Consider the following 11,059-nt stretch of genomic DNA (forward strand, 5'->3'; position numbering starts at 1 on the left):
TATGTAGATATCTCACATCAAGTTTTCCTCAATATATTCATACCTTAGCATTTAATACATCTGAATATAGTGCAGCACCAAGTACTGTGCTGCTTTCTACTAGATTAGAGAAAAAAATATAAAGACACAATTAGTCAATATTTACATAACTATTAGAATTTGAGGATTTTTTTCTAAGTGAATATTATGACTCATGAAGATCTGTAAGAAAAAACAAGGACGTGTTCCCTTTGTGTTTCCAGTTCAATTATAAGCTCTGCAGGCCAGACACACTCAAGCTAGAAACACTCTTAGGTAGTTCCAATCTAGAGTCCAAAATAAAGCTTTAACGTGTGCAGTGTTTACTACAGAGGTTTTGAAGCATTAAGTCTTTGCATCATCTCAGATCATGCAACTGACAAAAAACAAGCAAACCTTCACATATTTCTGAGCTCTATGAGAGAAACAGAAAAATGAATGCATATAAGAAACATAAGAGAAGCTAATATAAAGAAATCTGCAGTTGGATTGCAAATAGGACCTACTAATAAAGAGATCTTACATACTGTCCCCATGACAGTTTTTATTGTATAAATATTGACAGGGAGTGGCAACCTTTCAGCTAACGAAAGCCAATCCTTTACAAGATTTTGAGTATCAGAATAGACTTTGACCCCTGCTCCAGTCAAAAGCTGGTGCTGATCCTGTGCTGGTTCTCCCTTAGCAACATGGGCAGGCAACCCAGCTGAGCAGCTCCTGCCCGTCTAGACAGCCTCCAGACAGCTGTAACTGAAGATGCACCACAGCACCTTACACCCTGCTCAAGGGGCACACCACAGAGGCATCTCCTACCCTGCTGACTGGACACTTCAGCACAGGCAATCCCACAGCAAAACAACGGGGACAAGAGAAGCTCCAAACTGCTTTTCTTCTTCTCAAACGTCCTGTTTCAGCACTTGTTCAGTCACTGTTCACAGAATCATTCAGGCTGGAAAAGACCTATAAGATCATTGAGTCCAGTCATTTCCCCAGCACTGCCAAGAACAACCACTAAACCGTGTCCCTATGTGCCACAGCTACACGCTCCTTCCAGGGACGGGGACTCCATCACTTCCCTAGGGAGCCTGGTCACAGTTTTCCTGCTGCATGTGGCTCCCTGTCCCCCCTGTTTGCTGTCCACGCTGTGTGCCTTGGCATTAATTCGAGCGTAAATTTCAGCAGATTGCTAAGGAAGCTAAAAGAGGGTGTTATTTGCATTTGCTTGAACTGAGCTATAACTGGGTGCTGCCTGCATAGTGCCTGCAGTTTTACCAGTATTGTCTCATCATCCTTCTGGCTTTATTGCTGATGGAATGACTGGACAAATTAAGGCAAAGACAGAAAAGTTTTTAACCATTCTCCAGGTTTTTTTCTCAGATAAATAAGTTCAGTTTTTCAGTATTTCTATTGGGAACTGCAATTTCTTGACGACAAAGGAGTTTTGATAAATAAAATCAAGCAACATCCACCAAAAAAAGACTTTAATTACATGGTTTGGGACCTCTTAAATTCAAGATAAACATCCTGTATCAAGAAAAACATCTCAGTGTTCTTTGGTAAGAGACCTTAAAAAGCTTTTTATTTTTATATAGTACTCAAGTATGACCTAGGGAATTCTGCTAACAGCAACTGTGAGGTTACCAACATCATCTGCTCACAGGGCTTCTCAGTATTTATTAAGTTCTCAATGAGTGGCTCCTGAAGCTATCATTGTCCTCAAAGATTTACAGACCAACAGGTTGATTTTCAATTTGTCCAGCAAACAAATTCCAGGTGTTTCCCTCTTCCTTCCCTCAAGCAACAAAAAAAACACCACTCTGTAGTTGCCAGGGAAAAGGACATTGTTTACAAATATTTTTACTTAGTAAGAGCATTTATAGCTTAGTTGGGTGTTTTATTCCTCTTGTTGAAACGTGTCTTAACATCAACTTTCTATTATCATTCCTCATTAAAACTTTTTATAGGAAAAATAAATAATTACATTCCTACACAGCCTCTAGTTTTATAAGCAGAAGAACTGGCTAAGTTAACTATTAATTTCTCCATAAAACCTACAATACACCATGAAACAAATGCCAACATTTTGACATGTTCCACTCTACTGTTAAATTTCTAATGGCTAATGTAATACTAAAAATTTGTTAAGAGATGCAACCTAAAATAAGAAACCATCAAATTACTGTATTTTCAAAGCCAACTTAGAGTTGCATTTTACCTCTGACTAACATATCAAGATATGTTTTATCATTAACTTAACATGAATCTTTACATTTCATAATCTGTAGTGATGAGTAGATAACATTAATGTTAAATAACATTATTAATAATGTTAATTAACATTAATAATTAACAGGAATAATTAACAGTAATTATTTTTGCATATAAAGTTCAGATATGGTAACTTGAAGACATGGAATTGCATTTCTAGGTCAGCCAGAAGTCTTATTTTGAATCTAACTACCAAATCAGGGAATGGTTTGGGTTAGAAGGGATCTTTTTAAGGATCATCTAGTACCAAACCCCTGCCTTGGGAAAGGACACCTTCCCCTAGATCAGGCTGCTCAAAGCTCCACTCAATCCAGCCCTGAACACTTCCATGGATGGTGTATCCACAACTTCTCTAGGCAAGCTGTTCCAGCACCTCACCACCCTCCCAGTGAAAAACTTCTTCCTCATGTCCAATCTAAATCTGCGCTCGTTTCAATTTAAAGCTCTTGCCCTGACACGAACAGACGCTGTCAAAAAGGTCATTTTCTGACAGATGACTCAGAAATACAGGTAAAACCCCCAAATCCTTCTCCACAGGGCTGCTCTCACACTATTCAACACCCAGTCTGCAGTGATTGCCCCAACACAACTGCAGACCTTCCACTTGGATCTAAAAACTGGTAGAAAGATGTCCAAGGAGACTGAGTCAGTCACAACACTCTCCCTTACTTTGGACCAGCTTCAGACAGCTTAAAGAATTCTGAAGCTGACAATCTGCAACTCTTTGTGAAGTTCTGTTTCTTGAAAATATAAATATATACACACACACACACTAAGCTTCATTAGCAACAAGGAAGCTTTTCAGATACCAAATTTTTCAAGCATTTAATCACTCAGACTTTAAGAGCAGAGTTAGTGTGGTTTCAGTCAACATGATTTCAACAGCTATCTGGATAGATACCTCTGAAGTACAGGTAACTTCAGGTATTTACTTTTTATTTATTGCTTTTTAAAATTTTGTTATCCAAATCCCTAATCACAAAGTCTTCAGAAGTGCTTTCTAATACATTTAACAGAAGGGAAATATGTCTAGTAACAGATATATATAGAACTCCAAATATCAAAGATGAGGAGATCATCTTGCCTTTTCCTATGCAAGACAGATGAACATGAATTCATCTAGCTGCTGAAACAGGCCTAGGAAAAACAGGTGAATCAAGCTCTGTAGCTAAGCATTTCTGGTGCAACAAAAATGGAAACCTCTTCAGAGCAGATAAAACAAGTTTGTGATATGCTTTGATTTGCAGTATTTACTGCTGTCAGTTATTTTGAAGACAAACTGCTCAACAAAAGAAATACTTGACATCTTTTGAAGATTAAGACCACCAAAAGTGTGAAGTTTCTAAAATCAACTATGGAAGTAACTAAGTACCTGAATAATTATAATATTATATTGTGACATATATATAAAGAGAATATATATATATATATATAACTCAAGTGCCTGTATAAACCATGAAAACACTCTTCGTGAGCACTTACCTGAACAGAGAGAGAACCAAAACACATTTTCAAGCGAAGTTGCTAGTTATTTTAGAATCAAAAACATATGCAATTCCAGGTCAAAATGTCCCACACCTAAACACTTATTACACCCTTTAACTCCCACTCTCCAAAAACTGGAAGCCCATAAACCCTGAGAATTTACTAAAACACGAGTTCGTTCCAAAAATTGTTGTAGAACGATGCCCACTGAATACTGCTTTTCAGTGTTTAAGCTCACTGAGCTCCAGTTAATAGTTAGAATAGTTAGTCACTTACACTGCCTCTGGGCCTACTCAGCACCCCTATGGAAATTACCAGGATCCGACCACTGCCCACCCCAGAGTGTGACCACCTCTCTGACACAGCCTTCAGTGTTACTAGATCTTTTGGGGACAGTAGGACTCCTAGGACCAAATATTTTGAGAAAATGCACTACATGATGCTGTGTACACTTAAATCAGGTTTGAGCCTCCTCATGCCTGATCAAAAAAAGAAAAAGACAGTTTATCTGTGATTCCCCTGCCTAGTACTAAATCATGTGCATGGAAGCCCCAAAAAACCAAATTTTGTTACAGACAGTTGCAACTTGAACTCATTTTCTTACTCTGTTTTTTATTACAGTTGCATAAGAGAAAACAGGAAAAATAAACACATCTCTCTCCTGCACTTCAGCTTTATGAATTTCCTTCCTGCAGCATGTAAATTGAAGTTACAAGGCCCTCGGTGTGCCTTTTCCGCCTGCTCTGCTCTGTTGTCAGCACTCTCCTCCCACACCTTCCTGAAACGGTAACACATCTTCCTTTCTATCAGGCCCCACCCCCATCTTCTTTTAGAGTTCTCATACTACTTCACATATAAATTTAGAATCTTTCTAGCATACAGAACATAGCTCATGACAGTTTGAAATGCAAAATGGCTACAAATCTGATTTAAAGGTTATTCCATGTCCTGCCTGTTAGTCTACAAAGGGTACAAACTTATGGGGAAGAAAAACAAGAGCAGAAGAAAAAAATGAAGCCAAGTTAGAGGATAAAACCATCCTAAGAGAAGCCAAGAGCATTGCTGGGACTTTCCATTGTACAGCCAAAAAAAATGTTCCCTGAACCTAAATGAACCCCAGCATTTTAAATCTACACATACAGAATATCAGATGCTGAAGTGTGTATCTGCTATTCCTGTATTTCCACTCAGACATGCACAGTTAGCTACCATCGTTACTTAGGAAAGTCAAAAGCAGTTATAAGGAACATCAATGCACAACCTTAATCAAAGGTAAAAATATTTTAGATTTTTTAAGTTTTACTAGAAAGAATTTTTCTATGTAGTCAGATCAGAAAAGTATTATTTAACTTTCTTGTTAAGTGTACCACATCTGAAGTCTGTCAAATTTCCCTCTTTAACTGAGACTTGCAGTGAGGAGAATGGGGAGTTCATTTCAGAAGGTATTCAAATGCAGATCAATTACACCTACACCGAAGCATTTCTTCCTTAAAAGCATATCCATACAGATTTTAATGGATTTGATATATAAGTAATACTTTGGGCCAAGAATGATGCTTGTAGTGTGAATCATCACATTAAAAACTAGTGTAAAATATGTAAGCCGGTTAGAAAATGTTAGGATACTTAAATTCTTCTATAGAAAAGATCCCAAGAACAAGTGAAGCGAAGTGTATGTCCAGCCAGCAGGAAGACTGATATATTGACCAAACACATATAAAATTAGTTTACCAAGTGATTTCCTCAGAAGCAGCATTTTCTTTTTTAATTGATAATAGTTTAAAAGAAATTGCCTAAAAAACTGTCATTTCAAAGGACCTCAAAATCTGTAATGCAAAGACACGTTCTAAAACTTTCAACAAGCATGACAGGAAGCATCCCAGCAAGTTCATTCCCAAACTGACCACAGCTTAGCTCCTAATCACAATTAAGATAACTGAAATGGGGCAAATCCTTAAACTGATTATAAGATTAAGGAATACGGTTAAAGATACTACCAACTGCATGTCTGATACCTGCCAATTCCAGGAAGGTCCCCATAGAACAGCCAGCACTTCAGCACATACTAGCAAACTGAGCCATGGTTAATGTAAACCCTGAACTCTTAGATGACTTTATACTCTTGACACCTATTAATAGAACCTGGCTGTAAAAACGTCTGATAAGTCTCGAGATACCAAAATTGACACACTATATCCTAAGAACCAGAGGTATCCTCATTGGCTGTGGTTCTAAGATGACAGATAGGTAAAGCAGATCAAGGGAAGAAGGCTAACTAGAAGATGCAGCGCTATTTTCCTTTGTGACAGCAGCATCCACAAGGCTCTGCTTTTATCTAGGGATGTAGGTTTGAGCTGCCAACACTTCAGAAGCTCAGAGACCTGTAATAAGTTAAAGAGAGTAAACAATATTGTGTACTTGCACATATTCTTGCATTATTCTTTTAATCTATTCACCGCCCTATGCTCAAGCAAGCTTTCTGCCAAGAACCATGCAGCAGAAAATGAAGAATGACTATTAAGAGCTATCTCCACCCCCACACCTCCCCTCCCTTCCAACCCCAAAATGTCAGAGTTCATACGAGGAACAAATTCAATTTATTTGTTCCTCTCTCTGACAACAGAAAGCCAGGGAAAAAAATACACTAAAGAACTTCCATCACTTGCTCCAAAGAAAATAAGCCCTCTACTTCAGTGAGAAAGCACAAATTACACTTTGGTACTATTTAAGGACATCTCTAGGCATATCTAAGGACGCAGATGCATCCCAAACAAATTGGTTGTATTTGGCATGCAGTTTACTACGGTACTAAGTGATCTAGACGAGAACTAAAAGATCATCCAATTCTGACGATCAGCTACCAAATGACGTTAGTTGGTTTCACATCAGGAAGTGTTATGGCTTGCTCTCCTGTGATGCACTTTTAACACTGACAGCACCGGTGAGACCCAGCTATCAGGTACGATCAATTAGGGAAACAACAAGCGAGCAGGCCTCGCACAACCACCAGTTTAAAATGCATTTAAACACCTGCCCCCAGCTGTAAGGGCTTATCAATCGTGTTGTATGCGACTGTCAGCGCTGCAGTGCTTAGCCACAGCATAAGAGGACCTCAGTCTTTAAAAAAGCTGCTGGAGAGAGAACTGGTATCAAAGCCAATTGACGTCCTGGGCTCACACAGAGGAGCGGCACTCCCGATTCCGCCTTTGTGCAAAGGCTCCGCCGCCGCAGTGACAGCGCTCGGAGCGAGGGATGACAGCCGCGAGCGAGGCAGGGCTGGGCCGGCGCCTCGGCGGCAAGAGCCGCGCTCCCGGCACACGGGCACTCACGCACCCTGAGCCCAGCGCTGGGTAAACAAAACACCAGCACGGAGCCGAGCAGGGCGGTGACTCAGCCAGGAGAGCGAGATTCGGTCCCACAGGGTAAGGAATTCGGGGAGACGTGAGCGGGGGCCCATCGGCGCTCCGTACTCACCAGCAAACAGTCCACGTTCACTTCGGACTTGGGGTCCTTCAAAGTCACGTCGATTTTCTCAAACCGAGACTCAAAACTTTCTCCCGTCGACATGTTTCCGGAGTTAAAAAGTTTCCCTTATTCCAGAGCAAAGTTAAGGTTAAAAAAAAATAATAATGATAAAGTAAAAAACAAAAACCACCAAAAACCAGGAACAGGCGAGCACAAAAGAGAAACCACAGCCTGCACCAGGCTGAGGAAGCGCCTTCTGCGAGATCCCTTCAATCACAAAAGTCTCTGGGGCACGTCCCCGTCAGGGGGGCAGAGAATCCAAGGGGAGCCCGCAGCAGGCGGGGGACGAGGCTGCTTCTCCCCCCGCTCCTCCAGGCAGGCACGCACGCAGCTTCCCGGGATGCTCAGAGCTCCGCAGCAGCAGGTTTCCTCTCCCTCCCTCCTCTGCTCGGGCCCCACCGCCTCAGCATTCCCATTTTCCCAGCCGGGGAAGCCGTCCTGGGCTCCAGCGTAGCGGTCCCTCCTCCTCGTCCTGCTGCTGCAGCGCCGGCGGGTCGGTGCCAGGTTCCGGAGCGCGGCTTTCTTTCCGGTGAACCAGAAGAAACAACAGAAGAGGGGAAACAAAAAAAAAAAAAGAAAAGAAAAGAAAGAAAAAAAAAAAAAAAAGGACAAAAGCCTGCAGCCACACCAACAAGGCAAAAATGGATGGAAAAATAAAACTTAGGGGAATCCTCTTGACGGCGTGTCTCAGCGCCGTGGGGTCGGTCCGTCCGTGGGCACGGGGCGAGGAAGGCACCGGGCGAGTGCCCCCGCGGGCGGCGGACGCGTAACTTCACCGGCGGAACGGCCGCAGCAGCATCTTTCTTCCTCTCTCCTCCTCCTCGCTGCCTCCCGCCGCTGCCAACGCCGGCTCAGCCCCTCCCTCTCCGCTCCTCCGCCTCACGGACGGGACGGCAGCCCGGACCGCCTCAGGACCGACCCGAGGCTGCGGCGTGAGAAGGGAGGAGGGAAGGAGGCGGCTTAAGGGGAGGGGAGAGCGTGAGGTCCGGCGGCTGCACGGGAACCTGCGAGAGCCACCAACATGTCCGCCTTCCTGTTTGAACAGTCGGGACGGGGCGCGGGGCGCATGCGCGGGGGGAACGGCTCCGGTGCGGGCGGGGACGGGACGGGACGGCGGCAGGAGGCGCGCGCCTGGGAAGGAATCACAGTCCCCGAATCGGTCAGGATGGAAAAGACCTCTGAGACCATCCAAGCCAACATGTGACCGAACACCACCGTGTCAACTAGACCAGGGCACTGAGTGCCACATCCAGTCTTTCCTTAAATACCTCCAGGGACCGTGACTCCACCACCTCCCTGGGCAGTCTATTCCAGTGTCTAATCACCCTTTCTGTGAAGAAACTCTTCCTAATGTCCAATCTAAACCTCCCCTGGCGCAGTTTGAGGCTGTGTTCTCTGGTCCTTGTTGCCTGGGAGAAGAGGCCGGCCCCCGGCTGCTACACGCTCCTTTCAGATGGTTCTGGAGAGCGGCAAGGCCGCCCCCGAGCCTCCTTTTCTCCAGGATAAACCCCAGCCCCTCAGCCGCTCTTCATCGAACTTGTGCTCCAGACCCTTCACCAGCCTCGTTGCCCAGCTGAAGGGAGAGGCGGGAGCGGGCGGGAGGCTCGGCCCCGGTGCGGGTGGGACAGCCGGGATCCCCCTTCCGGGAGCCGCTGGCTTCGTGCGCCCGCCCCCGCCCGCCGGTTCCGGCGGGAATTGTGCGGAGCCCCGGGGCAGCGTCCCGCCGGGAAAAGCGCCCGTTCCCGCGGGCTCCCCGGGCCATGGGGGGATGCTGCCGCCGTGTTTCCGCCCCTCAGCGCTGGTGGCTCCCGCCGCCTTGGCACGGCACGGGCACTGGCACTGGCACGGGGGGACAAGTGGCAGCGAGGGTCACCCCTAGAGCTGTTGTGGGCTCCATCCTTGTGGATCTTCAAAAGCCAGGCCCTGGGCAGCCGGCTGTCGGTGGTCCTTAGGTGATCCCTCATTGCAGATACTCTAGAACCATATGGGTGCAATCCCGTGCCGTGTGTTCTGGGATGATCCTGCTTGAGCAAGGGTACCTTTCCAATTTACTGTGGTTCTGCGGTTCTGTCCTGCCTGATCAGGGGGACTGGAGAAGTTGGCCTCTAGAGATCCATTTCAGTGGCAGCCACTCTGCCATCCTGTGTGTCCAGGGAGGGAGAGGCCAGCTTCCACAGTTCAAAGCATTCTGGTTTATGTCCGGACAAGAGCCATGTGCAAGGTAGCACACCAAACAGAAAGAAGAGATAACAGCACTAAACATGTAACCTCTGCAGCCTGTGCTGGTGTTTCCAATTCAAACTTTACCTTCAGACCACAGCAGGGACCTTGTATTCAAATAAGGAAACAATCATAGAATCCCTTAGGTTGGAAAGGACCTCTGAGATAATCCAGGCCAACCTCTGCCCGAACACCACCATGTCAATTAGAACATGCCGCTGAGTGCTATGTCCAGTCTTTTCTAGAGCACCTTCAGGAATAGTGATGCCACCATCTCCCTGGGCAGTCCATTCCAATGCTTAACAACCCTTCCTGTGGAAAAAAATCCTCCTAATGTCCAACCTGACCTTCCTGTGGGTCAGCTTGAGACTTGAGCAAAGCAATGATTTCAAATATTACTCGACAGAGGCCACTCTATTGGTTTGGTTCTTTGACTTCCACTGCAGTTCCATAAATGGCAATGGCATTTTTACAACGATCACTATAAATTGCTTAGAGATTGTCAAGTCATTGATCTCCGGTCACTGAAGAGTTGCCAGCAGCAAACCTGAATCATTAGCACTCTAAGTTATTTTACATGTCATTGGAAACAAATTCATAGCCAAGTGTTAGAGCATTTGAGCTATTCAGTCTTGGATGTCAGTTCTTGCTGTCTTACTTTATACAAAAAAAATAAGAAATGGCATTCTACATTTTGCTTTTTCTTATCCACAGCTGCCTGCATCTTTGTTTTTGTTTTCTGCTGAGAAGTATGTACAGTTAAAGCAAAAATGCAGGCTACAGCAACATTTCCTGCTCTCTCGTTTTGTGCTGGCTACTACCACAGCCCTTTGATTCAGAGGGTTTGGTTGCTCTTGGAAATGCAGATGTTCCATTTCAGCAACCACAGTCCAAAGAGAACATTTCCACAAGCTACAGGGTGTAGGCCTGGGATCATTTCATGTGTGATGCAGTAAGTAATTTCTAAAATACACAGACAATGCTTCTTGCAGTCTTCATCTAAAGCAAGATGAAAATTATCACTAGAGATACAGAGCCTAATTCACAGTGCTCTTGGGCACCTGATTTAGGCATTAGGGATGATGCCAGGCCTCAGCAGGGTGATTTGAGGCACCTAGCTGAAAACAATGCAAAATCCATGAGCCTGTAATAGCGTATGGAAGAGGAAGTCTGAATCTGCAGCTTAGTGGGCAGATTCACTATTCACAACTATGATCAGCAGGTGCCACTTAAGTGTTTTATCCCATGTCTGTGGGAAAACTTACAGGCACTCTTGGAAATGCAAAACACCTTGCATGCTCTCCAGATCTCCCTGCAACAAAGCTACATGGGTCTTGCTCTCTCTTGCTCTTTGTTTCTTTGCGCTTTTTTTTTGTTTTTTTTTTTTTTTTTTACAGTGGCCCAGATTCAACACAGAAAGTGGAGAGAAGCACCATCCCATTGTTTGGCGACTTGGAGAATTCACAGAGATGAGAGCTGGGCATTGGACAGGCCCAGCCTCACATGTTTTTTTGCCAGTGAAGGATCTTGTCTCTGGAGCAGT

At 44.5% G+C, this 11,059-nt stretch overlaps 1 protein-coding gene across 3 annotated transcripts in view; it reads right to left on the reverse strand.

The window, feature by feature from the left end:
* Positions 1-8,314, reverse strand: part of ROCK1 (Rho associated coiled-coil containing protein kinase 1) — an 85,134-nt gene extending 76,820 nt beyond the window's left edge. The window contains exon 1 of one of the 3 annotated variants that reach the window (XR_005627166.1): positions 7,246-8,314. Coding sequence is in view for 2 of the 3 variants with exons in the window: in XM_039706066.1 (XP_039562000.1) it covers positions 7,246-7,338 (93 nt within the window). In the remaining variant the exon portion in view is untranslated. The remainder of the gene's footprint in view (positions 1-7,245) is intronic. The other 2 variants (XM_039706066.1, XM_039706067.1) reach the window with 2 other exon arrangements.
* Positions 8,315-11,059: the final 2,745 nt, after the last annotated feature.

Source organism: Passer montanus, unplaced genomic scaffold, assembly GCF_014805655.1.
Source record: "Passer montanus isolate IOZ18808 unplaced genomic scaffold, ASM1480565v1 scaffold19, whole genome shotgun sequence".
NCBI lineage: Eukaryota > Metazoa > Chordata > Aves > Passeriformes > Passeridae > Passer > Passer montanus.